Source organism: Excalfactoria chinensis, chromosome 14 (assembly GCF_039878825.1).
Source record: "Excalfactoria chinensis isolate bCotChi1 chromosome 14, bCotChi1.hap2, whole genome shotgun sequence".
NCBI lineage: Eukaryota > Metazoa > Chordata > Aves > Galliformes > Phasianidae > Excalfactoria > Excalfactoria chinensis.
Genome location: NC_092838.1, coordinates 12,130,755 through 12,151,088, shown reverse-complemented (window position 1 = coordinate 12,151,088; position 20,334 = coordinate 12,130,755). Strand labels below are relative to the sequence as shown.

Here is a 20,334-nt window from a genome sequence, read left to right as displayed (position 1 = left end):
CTACTTTATGATGCCCGTTGCTCTTGACAAAGCATCCTGGGCTTCATGTGTCTGTAATTTGAGATGAAGTTAAAAAAAAAACACTCGATGAGAATAAATGTAGAATAAAGATTTTTTTTTTCCTCTTTTGAAGTTGAGTTAACAAAGAGAGTTGTACTTTGATATTTGCAGATGCTCTAGCTGCATGCAATTATTTGCCTCAGTCAAGAGAGAAAATCATTGCTGCACTTTTCAAGGCACTTAATTCGACAAACAACGAGCTGCAGGAGGCAGGAGAAGCATGCATGAGAAAGGTTAGTCTATTAAAATGATGTTGCTTTTGAGTCTGTTCTCTCTGCTTTACTTCCTCGATTATGAGGAGCATGGCATGGATATAAGCAGTATAGCATGGACAGGCTCTGCTTTATGGGGGCAGGACTGTCTGTGTGCTGTTGAAGGCCAGAATTAGCATCCTTGTCTAGTCCTGCACTGCACTGTCTGTTCTGAATGCTAGACTACAATGTAAAAAGCTGGGAGGACAAGAAAAGTATGTCCTCTCACCATGACATGGAACCTGGTAGATAACATCTCATTCTCACTTAGCACATTTTCAATACCTTTTCTCCGAATATAGAAAATGGTAATATAATGATAAAACTCCTCACAGCCTGTTTCATGATGAGGTATTGATTGGGTGGTATGTAAATGCTGGTGGTTCACATTTGCTTAGGCAGTCAACTTACTAGAGGTTGGATCTCGTGTTTTTGTGTTATTTTGGCCATGAAAGAAAACATTTCCTGGTTATAGCTTGCTGACACCAGTTGAGCTGAGGAGGTAGATGGAGCTGCTAGGGGTTGTTTTGACATTTGTGTTCAGTGTGAAATTTTCTGATTGTGTCTGTCACCTTTTTGTGATAAAACCAGGTCCATAGGATGTGTAATGGGAAATGTTGTGTCTGGGTGCTTGTAGCTGGGTTTTCTTTTACCTTTTATGTTTCTCATTATACATATCAATTTTAACTGAGCAACTTGCTCCATTACCTCCAGCCAGATTCAGAGCCATTTCTTAATAAAGCAGCTTCTGAGTAGCTTGTCTGTAGTTGTTCATTTAATTTATAACGATGGCAGTTTCTCAACTGTCAGCTGTAATTAAGACCTCCTCCTTGATTGTATTATGGAGTGTTCTGCCGTGCATCACGAATACTGAAATGCTTCCCAAATCCGTCTTTTCATTGTATGTATCACTAGTAATAAACATCTTGTAGTCTACTGCATTCTGCAGATACAAAATAAAGATCAGCTCAGTGGAAAATACTTGAAGGTGCTCGTACAGAAGTCACTGCGCTCTCTGATCCACCTATTTTATGAACATCCCTTGCAGTTTTTGGAAGGAGCTACGATAGAAGTTGATCAAATTCATACACACATGAGGCCGTTGCTTATGATGTTGGGAGACTATCGAAGCCTGACACTGAATGTTGTGAATCGTCTGACATCCGTCACCAGACTTTTTCCAAACTCTTTTAATGATAAATTCTGCGATCAGATGATGGTAAGCCCATTTTTGTGGCACTTTTTCTTTTAAAATTCCTGTAACTTGACTTTCCTAAATCCCTAATACAAAGACCATCTTGCTAGTGGCTTAATGTATAGTAAGTAATAGTAATGTAGAGTAAGGAAAACGTTTTTGCGTTTCATAATTAATAGGAAATGTGAGTATCTTCAAATATCTACATGCTTAGAATTTGGCTTAGTTTCTGAAGAAGTACTGCAGCTAAAAGTTTACAGGCGTTCTTGTCTACTGGAGTCAAACCTAATTAAGTTAAGGTCTGTTTGGCCATATTCCTTTGTTAAGCAATGTGCCAGCAGTGCAGTATATTAAGTATTCCCTTGAGCACGTTTTGCTTCCTAGCAATCTAAGTGTTTCCTTACTTAGAAAACAGTGGAAGATATTGCCCTTCTTATCTAATTTGCAATTTTTCAAGTGTTTGTGGGAAGTCTGTATTCTTTTGCCAGGGATTTTTAAATATTTAATTGCATATGTATGATTTTAAATAATTATAGAAGTATAAACCTGTCATTATTGTTCATGTAGCTTCATTTTTATTTTTATTTTTCCTTTTAATGTACGTACCTTTATAACCCTTCCTATCTTGGGTAGATAAAGAACTTTCAGCAATCTTTAAAAGTCAGCGTAGTTCCAGTTGCTAGTGGTAACACTTGGTGAAGATCCCAGGGCCTTTTTTCAGTCATTGAATGTCATATTTATGTGTTCCGTACAGAGATTAAATTGGTGCCAGCTTCAATTGTACAGTGCTTTAGTTTTAAATTAAAAGTAAAGGTCCTGGGTGTTTTTTAATGACAGTCCTTAGCATCCCCTCTCACAAGCTTCAGTGCAGGAACGTGTTATTGTCTTAATGTGTGAAACATACCTGTATATATTTCACACCCAAAATTCAGTCTTCTAATCACATACAGATCAATGGCAGCTTTTGTAGGTGATATTCCAACCTTTTTGGTTTGGAATGCATTGAAGGTACTTGAAGTTGGGAACTGTATGTTTTCAAACAATTGACTTTTCAGCCTGAGGGAATAAAAATAACTCATCATTTTTTCCCTTTGTTTCCCTCAAACAGTCACTTTTGTCTCTGTTTCTTTTCTTGGGATATATGCTGTCACTTGCTAAAATGGAGTGGTATTATTAGAAGAATAACACCACTTGTCTTTTTTCATAGCAACACCTACGTAAATGGATGGAAGTTGTAGTGATTACACACAAAGGTGGACAGAGGAGTGATGGAAATGTAAGTTAATGAATGCTTTTATGTGGGAAGACAAAGAGGAAACTAATAGTATTATTCTTGAGGAATTACAGAATTCATTTACTTGTAAATGCTGCCGTAACTGATGATGCAGTGATATTTTATTATAAGCCACTTCATTTATGTATATCAAATGGCTGTTAGAAATCTTAGTGTGGTAGGAAGATCTTCTTACCTGCTGGCAGCAGGTTCTTTGGTCTCTCTTCTGTACTGGTTGGTGTGGAACATTTCCCTTTTTCTACAGAGGAAAATCCACAGTATGGTTATCTGAAATGTAGTTCACCTTTAAATTACACAATTATAATAAAAGGAAAGCACAGTATTATTGTATTATTTTGAACTTTAAAAAATTTATTATGTAGTGGGGGGATATCCATTGGGAAAGCAAGACTCTTCCAATGTAGCCAGCTGTTTGCAAGGGGCATAGAATAGTGCTAGGAGAAAGCTATCTGTCGTGTTCTTCAGGTGTTACCTGGGGTTGTGGGCTGGATATGAGGAATAGTTTAGAAAGGAAGGTCTGGGTTTTTGATGCATGAACCAAGTGGTGCAGTGCAGTAGTGAGTGCTCTGTAACTCCCCATCCCCTTTACTGTGACACAGAGATTAGCTCTTACCTTAAGATAACACTTTCCTGACTAAGAAAATCAAATGAAACCTTTGTATTGCAAGTGGGAAGGGCAAACTTCCACAGGAGAATTTTATTCCATCCATCATGGTAAATAGATATTGTGTATGCATTAACCCTTGCTGGTTCTGCTAATATAGAGGGGTAAAACCAGTAGGATGTTTGATACAATGTTCACCTGTTAGGCTGTTAATTTAATCTTACTTCTTTTTACCGTTAGGAAATGAAGATTTGTTCAGCAATTATAAATCTGTTTCATCTGATCCCAGCTGCCCCTCAGACACTGGTTAAACCTCTGCTGGAAGTTGTGATGAAAACAGAGCGAGCAATGTTGATTGAGGTAAAAGTGGAAATTAGCATTGCTGATATTTTTCCTTCATAACATTGTTAAATATGTGGTACAAGAAGATTTGATATTACAAGATTGTTTAAGAATAAAGAAAAATGCTCACCAGTCCTCTGAGGAGGGGTTACTGCTTGTCTTTCTCTCTTCAGAGGGAGTTTTGAAATTATCAGTAAATCCTGATCATAGAGATTCTGAATGTTCTGTATCTACAAGAATGCCAAAACAAGTGCTCCTTCCATTCGCCCCCCTTAAGAACAGTCTGCATTCTGCATTTTTAATCTAAGCATTATGAATTTTTCAGGCTGGCAGTCCCTTCAGGGAACCACTGATAAAGTTTTTGACACGCCATCCATCCCAGACAGTAGAGCTTTTCATGATGGAAGCAACTTTAAATGACCCACAGTGGAGCAGGATGTTTATGGTAAGCTGTAGGACTCCTAATCTTCAAAAACTTCTGGTTCATCAGATTTGTGATCTTAATCCTGTTTTCTTTTTTCCCTTGTATATTCTTAAAATGCATTCCAGCACAAGGTGTATATCATTTATTTTGCATTTCTTTATCGATAGCTGTTGGTTTTTTACCTTTTCAGCTCACATAGGATTAAAAGCTATGTAACTTCAGTGGTAGATAGAATGCCAAGGGGCAAGAAAGCTTTTTGGTATTTTTGCTTTTTAAGGTTGAGATTAAAATTCTTTCTTCCCCTTCTTCAGAGCTTCTTAAAACATAAGGATGCCAAACCCCTCCGTGACGTGCTGGCTGCTAACCCAAACCGGTTCATCACACTCCTGTTACCTGCTGGCACCCAGGCGACTGTCAGACCTGGTTCTCCAAGCACGACCACGATGCGTCTTGACCTTCAGTTTCAGGCTATCAAGGTATTAATTTATTTTTGTTTGTCTGCATTGGATAATTAAAATCTCCTTAGCAAAAGGCCTCTTACATAGAAACTTTCAAGTATGTGTGTATATGTGTGTGTGTGTTATGGCTTATGGAAAGATACTTGCAAGAATGTAAGGTCTTTGCAGTCATGGTGAGGAAAAGAGAAAAGATTCAAATGAATTATTCTTATCTTTCATCAAGTATGATACAAGAGAGAAACATGGCAAGGTAAACTGTCCTTAGAAAAAAGTCATTTCAAAATTGATGTTAATTACTTTTTGTTTGAATTTGAATTATTTTAGAACCCTTAATTTAGCTGAAAGAAATGCTTTTATTCATTGCTTCCACTGGCAGGTCTGTTGAATGTTGATTGTGCATTTGTCTTGTTTTGCTTTTGACAGATCATAAGTATTATTGTTAAGAATGATGAATGTTGGTTAGCAAATCAGCATTCCTTGGTGAGTCAGCTGAAACGTGTGTGGGTGAGCGAAGCTTTTCAGGAAAGGCATCGTAAGGAGAATATGGCTGCAACGAATTGGAAAGAACCGAAGCTACTAGCATATTGCTTGTTGAATTACTGCAAGTACGTAACAACATTTATTTCCTATCGCTTCTGTACAAACTGGGATACTAAAAACGGTTAGCAGTTAATGAAGAGAATGTTTAGTATATTTCGTAATACTGCTCTTAGCTCTAAACACGTACCTTTAGTAGTGCCTGTTCTTGGTTCTCTGCTTGTCTAAAACCAGTGTTTGCTTTTTCTTCAAGTCATCAACATAGGAATTTCTCTTGACAGCTTTTTATTTTCTGTGTTTTTACAGGAGGAATTATGGTGACATAGAGCTGCTCTTCCAGTTGCTTCGAGCTTTTACAGGTCGCTTTCTCTGCAACATGACTTTCTTAAAGGAATACATGGAAGAAGACATTCCTAAAAACTACAGCATTCCCCAAAAACGGGCTTTGTTCTTCCGGTTTGTAGACTTCAATGACCCAAACTTTGGAGATGAGCTCAAAGCCAAGGTAGCTAAAGCAATTAATTCAAAGTAGTCTGGTATTTAGGTTTAATTTTCTTCTTGAGATCTAGGGCAACAAAACTCACTTACTTAAATGTCAATGAGTTTGATAATTGGCAGAGCCACTTAGGTGAAAATATCATACCTGAGGAAGAGTGATAATAAACAGGGGCAGCAATTCATCTTGCTTTCAGTGCTGACTGATTTAGTTCACACTTTCGAAGAATCTTTGCCCTTGGAAGAAGGAAAAAGGGAAAAAATAGCATATGCATCTGCTTACTAAGCTGTTACTTACAGCTCCCTTTTGTAACAGTGTCCCTCGCATGTACCTTTGCACAGGACCTAAGCTTGTATGTTGACTGCCACTGAGAGAATGCAGTGCTGAAGAGTAATGGTTGTGTTTGCTCTGTAGGTGCTGCAGCATATCCTGAATCCTGCTTTCTTGTACAGTTTTGAAAAGGGAGAAGGTGAACAGCTGTTGGGACCCCCAAACCCAGAAGGAGATAATCCAGAAAGCATCACTAGTGTTTTTATTACAAAGGTATCAGTCATTGTTTATGTTAGTGCTTAAGGGTTAAAGCATTATTTATCTCATTTGGCATTTCAATCTCAGTTTGACTCTTGTGCAGCTTGTAAGTGAGTATTATGATCAGTTAAATCACATCATAACTACAAACTGCTATGAGGTCTACTGATCATCCGTAGGATTAGAATAGCATTTTCAGTTTCTTTATGGAATCTTTAGGATTTGAATGTCTTCATTTAGAAATGAGCCTCATATGACTGTAATTCCAGTCTTTTAGCAGGCAAAGTTTTATGTGATTGACCGTCAGGATTTTTCCAATTATTCCCTTTGGTTTTGTTGAACCAATAATAATTACCCATGAAGAAGTTCTCACCTCGGGGCTGAATTGGAAAGAAAAAAAAATGTTATTAACTTTCTTAAAAACAAAAAGGAAACACTCAAAAAACCAAAACATAGAACATTTATTTTATAGATATTAAAGCATTCCCACCTCCCTTCTTCTTTTCTTCCAATGTTCCTGCAACCAGGTACTCGATCCAGAAAAACAGGCAGATATGCTGGATTCTCTCAGGATATATCTCTTGCAGTTTGCCACACTTCTGGTTGAGCATGCTCCTCATCACATCCATGACAACAACAAAAACCGGAACAGCAAACTGCGGCGCCTGATGACGTTTGCTTGGCCGTGCCTCCTGTCCAAAGCCTGTGTAGACCCAGCATGCAAATACAGTGGACATTTGCTTTTGGCACACATCATTGCAAAGTTTGCCATACATAAGAAGATAGTTCTGCAGGTATCGACTCAGTGTTTGTGTTCATACCTTTAGGGGACATTGATAAGTTCTGTAGTGTGCTTTCTTTTAGTGCAGCAGGAGATACACAGACCTTTTGGATACTCAGTCTACATGTAATAATTAAATTATATTTCCTCATAAATCAAGTACAGAAGTACCAAGCCAAATATGGGTTGAAATTTAGTTGGATAGAAGATAGAAGTAGAAAGCAAGTGAAAAACAGAGGCTAAAAGAGACGGTAAAAAATCCTCTTGGTTGAACTATCAAAGTCAGTAATGTTTATCCATCTGAAAGATAAAGATGTCAGCTGAGACAGGAAAACTTCAAGTCAGACAGCAGGAAAGAGAGGAAGATAAATGGAATGCAGAGGATACACAAGTGTATGCTTAATGAAAGGCAGTGTTTAAAAGATATATTTTATACTCCTTCTTTTGTAAGTGCTTGTCATAAATACGTGTGATATTAAAGTTAACCAGAAACCTTGATTGTTAGGTTTTTCATAGTCTTCTGAAAGCTCATGCGATGGAGGCCCGTGCTATTGTCAGGCAAGCGATGGCTATTCTGACTCCTGCTGTGCCTGCTCGAATGGAGGATGGGCATCAGATGCTGACTCACTGGACAAGAAAAATCATTGTGGAAGAAGGTCATACTGTTCCCCAGCTAGTACATATTTTACACCTAATCGTACAACATTTCAAGGTACTTCTACCAATTATTCTCATAGTCACTGTGTCGTAGATACTAAAGTGGCAAGCTGCAGTTCGATTGGAAAATATTATAATCCAAATTACGTAGCTTGATTTCAGGAAGCATCTGCTGTCTGCATAGGTATTCAATTATAAGGAAGAAGAATTATTGACATTATGTAACAAATTCTGCTGTGTTTTCACTTTTGTTTATGTTCTTTGCGCTTCCCCTTTTGTCTAAAATGTTTTCTGTGTCTGGCATTTGTAAAAGCTTTCTTGGCATGGCTTTGTCAACCTGCAGACAATCTCCCTGCGGAGTGCAGGGAGACTGGCTTAAATTAAAATGACATTTCAAACAAAGATCTACCTGTTCCTAGCCAAAATACACTTTAAAATAAGTAAATTAGTTTGCGTATGGAGCAGAGTTGTGTGATTAAGGAGCTGATGAAGGTACTTGTGGAGGAGTTTGAAGGTGAGTAGCTGGGCTTTCAGTGGATTGTTGCAACACAGGATGGCTGAGCGTTGGTTTTTTTGTCTAAGTTGCTTCTGGGTGCGTGTTGCTTCTTGAAAAATTGAGTGCATTGCTTAGTTTAGAAAGATCCTAATTTACTTGTTAGATTTGGATGTAAGACTGTTCCTTATGTAGTGGAAGAATGGGATTTATTGTTATTCTGATTGCCAAAATAGAATCCTAAAGTACTCCGGTATCATTTTCTTAAGCCTATGTTGTTTGTTTTCTCTGCTAATTACAATTGTGACTTTGAATTTGCCATTCTGTTAGATTTCCTTTTGTTTATAGTGATTGAAGTTGGAACTCAAAATGTGACTTTTATGTCATGCTTTAGGAATTGATGGCTCACGTATCTGCCTGTGTTCCAATGTGAGCTTTGGCTCTGTGAGGATTGGCAAAAGAATCAGAGCACTTGTCCTTGAGAAAGAGCACCAAACAAGTACCTTCAGAAGAACAACATCATAACTACTGAGTTCAGTAGTCTTGACTGAAAATTATAGCCAAAATTGTGTTTTCAGAGCACCAGTTGTTTTTCCTGAGTGAAATATTCAGATATGGTACAAATTTAGGAAACTTTGGGATTAAAGCTGCTTTACCATTCTGGTTTAGCTTTATTTCAGTGCCGTGGTCTTTGTGAAGGATCTGATTATTAAGGGCTAACATGATTGTAAAACTGTCTTTTCAGGTTTATTATCCAGTGAGACATCACTTGGTTCAGCATATGGTTAGTGCCATGCAGAGGCTGGGCTTCACTCCCAGTGTTACAATAGAGCAAAGAAAATTAGCGGTGGATCTTGCTGAAGTAGTCATTAAATGGGAATTGCAAAGAATTAAAGACCAGCAGGTAGGAATTCTAAATAAACTGGTAAAGGTTGGTCTGTTATACCATTAAATATTCTTTATTAACATGCACATTGCTGATATTTCAGCCAGATTCAGATATGGATCCAAGTGCAAGTGGAGAAGGAGCAAGTTCTACCTCATCTGCTGTTAAAAGAGGACTGTCTGTTGATTCTGGCCAAGAAGTGAAACGATTCAGGACAGCCACTGGGGCAATCAGTGCTGTAAGGACAATTTGGCCTTTGACTCTGAGGCTGTAACTAGCGCTGCCTAATCCGTTCAGTTTTATCCATGTAACTTGGACCCCACTAAACTAATGGCTGCACTTTTAGAAAAGCCTTTGAACCTATTCTACTTGTTGTTAGATTTCTTGTGTTGTTGATCATGGGTTTTGTGTTTTGTATACATGCAGGTGTTTGGACGTAGCCAGTCCTTGCCAGGAGCTGATGCACTTCTTTCCAAGCCGATTGATAAGCAGCATACGGATACAGTCGTGAACTTCCTGATTAGAATTGCCTGCCAGGTATAACAGGTTTACTCTGATACACAAATGCTGATGTAGTATGAGGAACTAAAACAAAGACCATTTCTTTTCCTAAGAGTACGGCTACACTTGGATTATTCTACAATTTGTGTATTTGCATTCATTTGCTGTCAGGCTTGAAATTTTAAAATAACACCAAAAAATGAAATGTTTTCATTTTAATGAGGAAAGAAATTTAATTTGATAACCAGTGTTTGCATGTTTTTCATTTCACAAATGATTTATGGTGCACATGTGGAAGGTATGCTTCAGCTTCTAATGTGGCGTTGTGTGCTTACAGCTTCGTGCAGGGGGAATGCACTTTGACAGTCAGACTTGGAATGTGAACGATTGCGAGCCAGATTTTGAAATTGAAAGTGTCTCCATTTTGCTGCTTAGCTGCTCACTTCTAGCTTTCTGTTTGTTCTTTTCTCCTTTCAAACAAGTGCTATATTGAAAGTGACATGCTTGAAGTAAACTCGAGTAGCAGAAATTGGCTGGAGCCAGGCTAAGACTTCAAAAAAGTTCCCATAAGTTTTCCTTCTTAATTTGTTTGTGTACTTGCTCGTTTCTACAAAGTATGCCAGCTCTACTGACTAGATTCAGCAGCAAGAATGTTTTACCCGAGAATTGAAGAATATTTACAGAGTATAATAGGGAAATAAGGAAAGGCTACGTCAATTATACATCTAAGGATAACTATTGTGATGGCATTTTCAACGTCAAAAATATGGAACTTCTTTTCATGTAGCTTATCAAGCCTCTTGAATTTTGTTAATTCTCCTGGAGTGGGGCAGGCCAGCTGAGAGGGAAGGTGAAAAAATTGTATGGCTTCTGCAGCATGTTCAGCTGTTACCTGGAATATTATGCATCACAGTTCAGTGCAGAGAGAACTATGAAGTTATAAAGAGGAACTTAGTAAAGAGCTGTGTATCTTTTTTGGATACTTTCCTAACAGTCAAGATGAACTTATTTGGAAAACATGCAGGGTTGTAGTAATAATCTATCAGATTAAACTACCAGGCGGAATTTTGAAATATATCCTTCTGATTGGATGATTTCAGCAATTTACACCTAAGTTCTGACATTCAGTGTTAGTTGTTATCTTTCTTTGCAGTAGAATACACTGACTGCAGTGATAAAACTGCTTAAGCTCAGCCATTTCAGAAGGAAGAAATTAAATGGTTGCTTGGAATGCATGATAAATTAATTAGTTGGATGCAAGATGGTGTCATTTTGTTAACTCTGATTAATTACTAGGTAAATGACAACTCAAACACTGCTGGTTCTCCTGGGGAATTGCTCTCTCGCCGCTGCGTCAACCTTCTGAAAACTGCTTTACGACCAGATATGTGGCCAAAGTCAGAACTGAAACTGCAGTGGTTTGATAAGCTGTTAATGACGGTGGTAGGTAACAGTCCAGCTCTTCATTGCTTTAGGATTCTCCAACATATATGTTGATTGGATACTTGCCCAACCAGATGTCTCTCATATTGAAGTATTTTTTAAATACTACATCTCCGAAGCACTAATTTCTTGTGAATTTTAACGTTAAATTGTAGATTGATCTTTATAGCAAGGTGTAGTTGTGCGTTTAAATTAAGTCTTGATGGATTTAATGACTGATTTCATTCAATATCATTTCTTGGAAAACCTGGAACCCAATAGAAGTATATATATTAACAAATAACTTGTGGCTTTGTATTGAGAAGTGGAATAGGATGAAGTCAGTGACATCTGAATGCAAACATTTCATGTTTTGGGCTTGGATGTCTGTAGTCATTTTATTACTTTGCATCTCTTAAATAGTTTTCAGTGCTTTTTGTCTTTTCCTACCCACTCACTGCCTCTTTGTGTGTGTTCTCTTTAGGAACAACCCAATCAAGCCAACTTTGCCAACATTTGCACTGGCTTGGAGGTCTTAAGTTTTCTGCTAACAGTACTGCAGCCCCCTGCTATCCTTAGTAGCTTCAAACCCCTGCAACGAGGTGTGGCAGCTTGTATGACTTGTGGAAACACCAAGGTTTTGAGAGCAGTCCACAGTTTGCTTTCTCGCTTAATGGGCATTTTCCCTACAGAACCAAGTATGTGGTATATTCTTCCTCCTTTTATCCTTTATTTCTCAAATGATTCAAAGTGGGGTGAAGACACTGTCTGCAATGTGCTAATATTCTGTTTTATGATTTCTGTGTGTAATGGTCTGTTTTAGTTTGCACTTCCAACCTCTGTTTATAAAGAAGCTGAAAATGTCATCACGTGGAAATCGTCATTATCCATTGACATAAAAACTTAATAACCTGTGGCTGTCATAACTTTGGTTCAAGAAATGCGTTCTATAATTTCAGTGCATTTTTGCAGTTACAGTTTTTGAGCTTCAGAAGTACAATGAAATGACAGCTTTATTGTTTTGCTGAAACAACGAATAGAGTGAGCACGCTGCTTGCTGTCTTTCTTTTATGTTCTATGTCTTGATGTAAACTAATGCCAGTCAACTTAGGAAAACTTCAGTGCTTTGGATTCTCATCCAAATGAATTACTTGGAAGTAGTGGTACATGTACAGAGGACACATTGGTTGTACAGACAGGAGGTCATATCAGTGCGGGGTCTGTTTGTGCTGTTTGGTTTATCAGCAAGGTAAAGCTCCTGTAGTGGTGTAGGTGACTGTTGTTAACTGTACATTGCATGTTTTGTGGCTAAGGTTATTAGGAGTAAATGCAAACTCTGTGAACTTTGCAGGTACTTCAAGCGTAGCTTCAAAGTATGAAGAACTGGAGTGCCTTTATGCTGCAGTTGGAAAGGTTATTTATGAAGGACTTACTAATTATGAAAAGGCCACTAATGCTAACCCTTCTCAGCTCTTTGGTAAGTTTCTCACATCTCTAGTAGAAATACGTGAGTTGGTCTGTTAATTAGTGTGATCTTTGTCATTAGCTTGTCTTTTCTATAAGGAAATTGAAATCTGCTAATGGTGAAGAGGAAGCTGTGGGAAGCAGTTAGAGCTAGCTCATGAATTGAGCTTGGGATGTCTGTCAGCTATGAAGGAAGGGACTGGGGGGTTCATTGCAGTCTGTCCTCTCCTGGTAGTTTGCCTGGGAGGAGTTAGTGGAAGTGGAAGCCTGCTGCTGTGCTAGATGGAAGCCATCTGTACTCAAAGTACACGGGAATAAGACACAGCATTGAGATTAAACAAAAGTAAAAGTAACTGATATCTTGTTATGTGGAAAAAGAATACCCACAAGTAGGACACTACTGAGATGTAGTAGAATATTTCAAGGACTATGTGTGAACATGCTTATGTGTTACCACCTTAGGCTTTCTTTTTTATTGTATTTGAAATATTGTTTATTAACTGATTTGAAGAGTGTAGAAACTCTTATTTGTTTCTAGATCACGAGTTTTCATTGCATGAGAAATTCTAAAAAATACTGGTTTTTGTTAAGCAAGAAACTGAATTTTTAGTGTATCCTACTCTGCTGGACTGCACTGGTCGTCTTGTTACTCGTACTTACTCGACTGGTAGAAGCTCAGTGACACATGACAGTGACATACTGGAATCATTCAGTCTAGCCCAGAACTGGTTGTGTTGGTAATACAGACCTGAAATTGCACAGTTATGGAATACTAGCTGATTTAAATGGCAAATGTCCTTCACTGTTCTACTCTGCGGTCTGTGCAGATGGTTGTAATTTGGCTTGGGAATGGCCTATTTGTCAGGTGTCAGGATGTGCTTCAGGACAAACTCACCCACAAAGATGCTTTTTGCCCTTTGCTCAGAGCTCATTTAAAAGAAACACTGCAGCCTGACCTTCAGGTGGTGCAAATCTTTTTAATTCTGTGTTTAAGAAGCTAAATTTCACACATTCCCAAAGCATGCCACAACTACGTGTTCTGTAGCGTTCAATTTGTCAGTGTACTGTTTGTGACTGTGGGTAGTCCCACACCTTTCCATGATAGCACAAAGTACAGTGAGAGCATTTCCTCATATTCTTTATTAGAAACAGCACATCTGCACTGAAAGCCTCTGTCTTACTCATATTATGCTCAATTAAAGTTTTGCTTCCATTGCTGTTGCTTTCATCAATAGGTACTTTAATGATTCTGAAATCTGCGTGCAGTAACAATCCCAGCTATATTGACAGACTGATTTCGGTTTTCATGCGATCTCTGCAGAAGATGGTCAGGGAACACTTAAACCCACAGGCTACAGCAGGAGCAGCAGAAACAAACACAGGTATTCCATTACATAGTTTAACGATGTTAGTGATTAGAAACGTTGTAAAGTATTAAAATCTCTTAATCCGAATAGGATTCAAATGACTTGCAAGTTTTCTGTACATATCTAAAATGGCAAGAGAATTAGTGATTAATATTGCTGAAGTACTGAAGGATAAAAATGCACTTTGAGTTCCTATACCAGCTTAAGACACGAGCTGCAGCAAGTGGTTTGTGAATACTTGAGCTATGGCATACATGTTAAAATAGTTAAGTTTTTCCAGAATTGATGGTAGTCAGGGGAGAGAGGATGGCAAGCAACAGAAGCACTGCTTGTGAAATCAGTTGGCTGAAGCTGATGTCTTTGTTTTTATCCTTAAATAGCATCTTTTTCAGTCTGTACAGTACTGTCTATCATCAAATCAATTCCATCACTACCCGTTGAAAATCTTAGATGTTCCTAAAAAAAGAACTACTAGAGAACACTGTAATTTATGAATGAATAAGCTACTAAAGAAAAGAATTATGAAGAAATGCAGCCTTTACATTTCCAGACCATATTTAGTCAAGTACATTTAAACACTGCAAATTTTTCAAACAATGGGAAACAATGAGAAAATTACTAGAGTTGACTGATGAGAGAGGCAGGAAATGGACAGTACTAGATTGGTGTGTTGCATCTTTGAGCACTTCCTTCACAAGTTTAACTGCAATGTTTAGCTACTGGAGTTCTGTAACACCTTTCAGCACAGCTTTCCAGAGATGAAACCTCACAGGCCTGCCCTTTGGGTTCTAAGTGAGTGACTTCTGTTTATTTATTCACTTATGAGCAATTCTGTGTCTCTGGTTGCTTAAGATTGGAAAGTAATAACTCTGAAAATATGATTTCTATTTCTTGAGATTTATGTCCAGGCAACAGATTTTATTGGTTGCCACTTTTGAAATTACAGTGCCTTATCTTGGAAATGTTTTTGCTAGGCATTTCAGGCAGGTATATGTAATTGTAATGGCTTTTTGCATTCACAGCAGGTACAAGTGAACTGGTAATGCTGAGCCTGGATCTTGTAAAAACTCGCCTGGCTGTGATGAGCATGGAAATGAGGAAAAATTTTATACAAGCTATTCTCACATCTCTAATTGAAAAGTCTACTGATGCAAAAATTCTTCGTGCCGTGGTAAAAATTGTTGAAGAGTGGGTGAAGAACAATTCCCCAATGGCAGCTAATCAGGTAAACTGGGAAGGAAAAAAATCATGACCGTGCTCAAATACTGAATACGTGCATGCTATAATTCATCAGGTATTGGCAAGGAGGATTGCAAGGACCTGTTACATAAACTGAGGCACCCTCTGTGAGGTTTTGAATATTTGGAATCCCACGTGAAAGTAACAGGAGTTGAAGATGTTTAGCATGTTGTAGGCTGCTGTTAGGTGCTTTGCCTAGAACGTGCTTTAATGTAAATGTTTGAAGTGTTTCATGTTGACTTGGATAGGGAATCCTTCAGGAGGAGGGTGCCTCTAATGCTGCTTTAAGTCACGTTATTCTTAAAGCATTTTGCTACCTCCTCAATTGACCGTATTCTGTATCAGTTAGAGTTGAGCACTTGATGATCCAGTGCTTTATAAAGGGACCTACATTTCAAAAAACATACACTAAATTTTTGTAACCATCTAAACGGCTGAATCTACATTTACCTGCTGTAGGGAACCTGCTTTAGCAGGGGTTGGAGTCGGTGATCTCCAGAGGTCCCTTCCAACCTCTTCAATTCGGTGATTCTGTGATTTAGTTATAATTCTAAAATTCTCTAGCTTATGTTAGAAGGAGAAATGTGTGAGTCTCTTTTCTTTGTAAGAACGGTGACCTTCTAGCAAGTAATCTTTCATTACTTTAGTAGTGAAAGAGTGATTAAAAATGGTAGCTGGGATGTACTTAGAATATGCCAGTTCTGTGCATGTTTTAAGATGAATTGACAAAATTAATCACGTCTTCTTTTAACATAGACACCTACTCTCCGGGAGAAGTCCATTTTACTGGTGAAAATGATGACTTACATTGAAAAGCGTTTTCCAGAAGACCTTGAATTGAATGCCCAGTTCTTAGACCTTGTTAACTATGTCTATAGGTAATTATAGCAATTAATCATTTATTTCAGCTTATTGGTTCATAATTTGTACTGTATATGACCTTTATAACATAGCATCAATCTCTTTAGGTTTGGATTAAATGATTTTTGTTCTACGATTCAGAATCAGTTTGTGTTTCTGGAACCACAAGGCGTATTTACTGAAGGAAGATTTGAAACGGATAATACTTAAAAAGGATTTTGGTTTTGGATCTGCCAAAATGTGCCTTTTACCAGAGTATTTGGGTGTCCTTGTAGCTGCTTGCACATTTAATACTGTGGTGAAAGCTAAAATCTGTCTCTGCTTTTATGCAGATAGAGTATATAAATTGTTCTTCTTGGAAATGTAAAGTGCACCTTCAGGAGATTTTCTTAGCAAGCTAAGCAATTGGGTTCTGTAATGTCATACAAGAAATACCAAGAATTGCCAGCTGCTTTATTTTGTGCTAATGGTTCATGTCTCAGCTACTGTTTGCCACCATTCTGTTTGTTGGTTAATGGTGCAAAGCTATGGTGTAGTCAGAAAGTCTTATCTATGAGTGTTACTTTGCAGTTCAAACAGGTACAGATGTGGCCAAAGTTGATACTATTCCACAATTTGGGCAATTAGAATTCTATCCTGGAAGAGTTTGTGACAGTTTGGGGGTGGTTTTCTATCAGGCAGCAATGTTGTCTTTGCTGTTTCCCTCAGAACACTACACCTGGATGCCTGCCACCCTACATAGGCTTCCATAGACCATCACCTCCCTTGATTTTGTATGTTGTCTGCAAAAATAATTTCACCTGTATTTCTTTTAGGGATGAGAATCTTTCTGGTAGTGAACTTACTGCTAAACTGGAGCCAGCATTTCTCTCGGGTCTGCGCTGTGCCCAGCCGCTGATACGAGCCAAATTTTTTGAGGTCTTTGACAATTCTATGAAGCGCCGTGTTTATGAGCGTCTGCTTTATGTGACGTGTTCTCAAAACTGGGAAGCAATGGGAAATCACTTCTGGATAAAACAGTGCATTGAGGTAGGGAAATTACTCTTCTTGGAAATACAACTAGAATTCCAGAAATATGTCGGTCTTGATAGCATGGTCATGAACTTCAAATTGACGTGCATGAAATCAAATAAAAATGAAATTGTATTATTGTATTTATTGAACAAGTATGACAGGTATACCTTGGACACATTACAACTCTTGCTGATAAGAGAATCTCTCCACAGTTTCATGCTTAGATATACTGCAGTAAAATGTCTGTTTAAAAGTCTTATTGCTTTTTAATGTCTTAGCTCCTGTTGGCGGTGTGTGAAAGGAATACTACAATTGGGACAAGTTGTCAGGGTGCAATGTTGCCCTCTATCACCAATGTTATCAACCTGGCCGACAGTCACGACAGAGCAGCGTTTGCTATGGTAACCCATGTCAAACAAGAGCCTCGGGAAAGGGAGAACAGTGAATCCAAAGAGGAGGTAATTTACTGAAAACATTGTAGAAAAATATAACCTTTTAATGAAAAAATCTCTTCCTTGTTTCACGTCCCAAAAGTTTGGTGAATGTGCCTCAAAGATGACATGCAGAGCTTGTTCTGTCTACCTCGTCTGTGGTGTGTTGTGTTTTAACTGTATGCCTATTCCTCAGAACTTGTGTCATTAATCCAGCCCTTTCTTAATGCAGCACTCCAGCAGTTTTACTTCTGAGCCCAAACAACTATCTGGAGACCCAGAATAGGTTGATTGGAAGAGCACTTTGTATAGGAGGAAAAAAGTAAAAGTAGTTATAAAATCCCTTCATGCTTTGAGTTGTTTTACTTCTGCATAGGATGTGGAAATTGACATTGAATTGGCTCCGGGAGATCAGACCAGTACCCCCAAAACTAAGGAGCTTTCTGAGAAGGACATTGGAAATCAGCTGCACATGCTGACCAACCGGCACGACAAATTTCTTGACTCTCTTCGAGAAGTGAAGGTTGGTACTCTGTAGTTGCTTTCCTGATGAATCATTTTGATACTGAAATCTACTGGCTGACCTTCTTATCTTCTGAGTGTTGTTCTTAAGCTTTTTGGTAATATGGAAAACTCATAGAATCTGATGTAATTCCTTTATTGTGTAGCTTAAAAGATGCGTAAGCCTTGGCTTAATGCTGCTGCATCCCTCTCTTACAAAGATGAAATTTCTTCCTGCTCTATTTTAAAAGTTAAGGAGATTGTGATGGCAAACACAGAGTGCAAAGTCAAAAGTGTATCAGCATCTTGTGTTTAAATAATTTATGAGAAGGTAATTTTAGCTGAAAGCTATTTTGAAGTAATTTTCACAGTGGTAACAGTTCTAAAGAAGTAACTATCGTTTATATTACCAAACAGTTGTCAACTTTCTTTTCTTTTTTTCTTTTCTTCTTAAAATAGTTACGGTGATGAAGCAGAGTCCCGATCAACATGAAAACAGCATTAAATTAATTTTACAGTAGTTTTCATTGCTGGAAGAAACATTTTGATATGTTGTTTGGAAAAGGCATTTATGTGACTGCTCCAACACTATATAACTGAACTGTTTTTCAGTGTTATTAATTTTATTTCTTTTCTAGACTGGAGCACTGCTGAGTGCCTTTGTTCAGCTATGTCATATTTCTACACCATTAGCAGAGAAGACTTGGATCCAGCTTTTTTCACGACTTTGGAAGATCTTGTCTGACAGGCAACAACATGTGAGAATCTCTCTCTTGTAATAAATTCTGTTGTAAATGACTGGTGCTCCAGGAAAATGTGTAGGAAATGGCTTATTCACTTGCTTTCAGAAGTTTGCTATTTTGTGTGTCTGCTTAAGGCCGTACATCTCCATTGATACATCTTTTAAAGGAAGTGGGGAACTTTTGCTAAGAGAATGACACATCAAATGACACCCTATTAACAAAGTTTTGAATCCAAATTCTATAATATTTAACTCTTCATTAAGTTTTGTCTGTGTTTATTTTTCATTCCAGGCTCTGGCAGGTGAAATAAGCCCTTTCTTGTGCAGTGGAAGCCATCAAGTGCAGCGCGATTGCCAGCCAAGCGCACTGAATTGCTTTGTGGAAGCCATGTCACAGTGTGTTCCACCCATTCCCATCAGGCCGTGTGTCCTGAAGTACTTGGGGAAAACTCACAACCTGTGGTTTCGTTCTACACTGATGCTGGAACATCAAGCGTTTGAAAAAGGACTGAGCTTACAAATTAAGCCTAAACAGACAACGGAATTTTATGAGCAGGAAAGCATAACTCCTCCTCAGCAGGTAAGGTGTTATGCTGAAATACCTCATGAAATATGGAGAGGAAAACGTGGTGACAGTGCAGTGCAACAGCCCTGCTTTAGAAATCTTTCTATTTAGATACTTGTTGAAGTAGCGTTCATTTACAGTTCAGCTAAGAAGTTCCTGGTTTTGAACAGGCTTGTGATATTGATTACTTCATATCTTGCCTGCTTCTCATGCCTTTCTTTCAGCTGGCTTTGAAATTCTTGTATTTTTATCCCAGTCCTTTCCACTCTGCTTTTGCAAGCAATTCTCTTCAGCACTGTAAAACTAGATCAGCCCCTTTCTGCTCCTTACCTTAAATCTCATGTGGAAGTGTCTGCTGCCTCAGTCTCTCTCAGAGGGAGTGTTCTTTCCCTAACTAGTCATGTCTGTTGGTATGTGACCTTAAGAAGTTATTAGCTACATAAAACTGAATTGTCTGTAAACAGACTGCAGAGAAACATGTGCTTAACATTCTAGGAAATACTGGATTCCCTCGCTGAGCTCTACTCTTTGTTACAAGAGGAGGATATGTGGGCTGGACTATGGCAGAAACGCTGTAAATTCCCAGAGACAGCAACGGCTATCGCCTATGAACAGCATGGCTTCTTTGAACAGGTATGCTCTCAATATTGGAGCCAATCTGGGTAGTTCTACTGTTGTGATGAGTATTATGGTCAGGGAGAAAATAAACTGAGTAGGAATGTAGAAAACTTCAGTTATCTAAAATAATAAGTAGAGCTTCTCTTCTGGTTGAAGTAATAGTTGAAGGCCGTGTAATACTTAGATGAGGTAAGATTTTTGAGTCCATCAGCTTTTATCACATTTGTAAAGCTACCAAATAATGATCATTTCAGAAACAAGCTGCTGATTGTTTTCCTTTCAATTTAGAGTGTGTTTTTTTTCTGGAAGCAAATATTGAGCTGATGTGTGTACAGCAAATGGAAAAATAAAACACCATGAATTTTATTTAGGCACAAGAATCTTACGAAAAAGCAATGGAAAAGGCTAAAAAAGAACATGAACGGAACAACGCTTCCCCGTCCATCTTTCCTGAGTATCAGCTCTGGGAGGATCACTGGATTCGGTAAGACTTCAAAGCTGATGAAACATTGCTACCCTGCAATGGAGGTGTATCCTGCTGGTTTAAAGCTTTAGTTGGTAGAACACACTTCACTCAGACCTTTTAAAATACAGGAGAAACTT

General features: G+C 38.2%; 1 protein-coding gene across 2 annotated transcripts in view; it reads left to right on the top strand.

The window, feature by feature from the left end:
* TRRAP (transformation/transcription domain associated protein) overlaps window positions 1-20,334 on the top strand; it is a 74,696-nt gene that overhangs the window by 23,274 nt on the left and 31,088 nt on the right. For both annotated transcript variants that reach the window (XM_072349069.1, XM_072349068.1), the window contains exons 29-55: window positions 172-293; window positions 1,360-1,530; window positions 2,714-2,782; window positions 3,645-3,764; window positions 4,072-4,191; window positions 4,482-4,646; window positions 5,052-5,233; window positions 5,472-5,670; window positions 6,076-6,204; window positions 6,717-6,983; window positions 7,476-7,682; window positions 8,866-9,024; window positions 9,110-9,244; window positions 9,433-9,543; window positions 10,804-10,950; window positions 11,414-11,627; window positions 12,281-12,406; window positions 13,629-13,775; window positions 14,783-14,985; window positions 15,756-15,877; window positions 16,676-16,889; window positions 17,153-17,332; window positions 17,682-17,828; window positions 18,445-18,564; window positions 18,841-19,128; window positions 19,609-19,746; window positions 20,103-20,215. In XM_072349069.1, coding sequence (XP_072205170.1) covers window positions 172-293; window positions 1,360-1,530; window positions 2,714-2,782; window positions 3,645-3,764; window positions 4,072-4,191; window positions 4,482-4,646; window positions 5,052-5,233; window positions 5,472-5,670; window positions 6,076-6,204; window positions 6,717-6,983; window positions 7,476-7,682; window positions 8,866-9,024; window positions 9,110-9,244; window positions 9,433-9,543; window positions 10,804-10,950; window positions 11,414-11,627; window positions 12,281-12,406; window positions 13,629-13,775; window positions 14,783-14,985; window positions 15,756-15,877; window positions 16,676-16,889; window positions 17,153-17,332; window positions 17,682-17,828; window positions 18,445-18,564; window positions 18,841-19,128; window positions 19,609-19,746; window positions 20,103-20,215 — 4,315 coding nt within the window. The remainder of the gene's footprint in view (window positions 1-171; window positions 294-1,359; window positions 1,531-2,713; window positions 2,783-3,644; window positions 3,765-4,071; window positions 4,192-4,481; window positions 4,647-5,051; window positions 5,234-5,471; window positions 5,671-6,075; window positions 6,205-6,716; window positions 6,984-7,475; window positions 7,683-8,865; window positions 9,025-9,109; window positions 9,245-9,432; window positions 9,544-10,803; window positions 10,951-11,413; window positions 11,628-12,280; window positions 12,407-13,628; window positions 13,776-14,782; window positions 14,986-15,755; window positions 15,878-16,675; window positions 16,890-17,152; window positions 17,333-17,681; window positions 17,829-18,444; window positions 18,565-18,840; window positions 19,129-19,608; window positions 19,747-20,102; window positions 20,216-20,334) is intronic.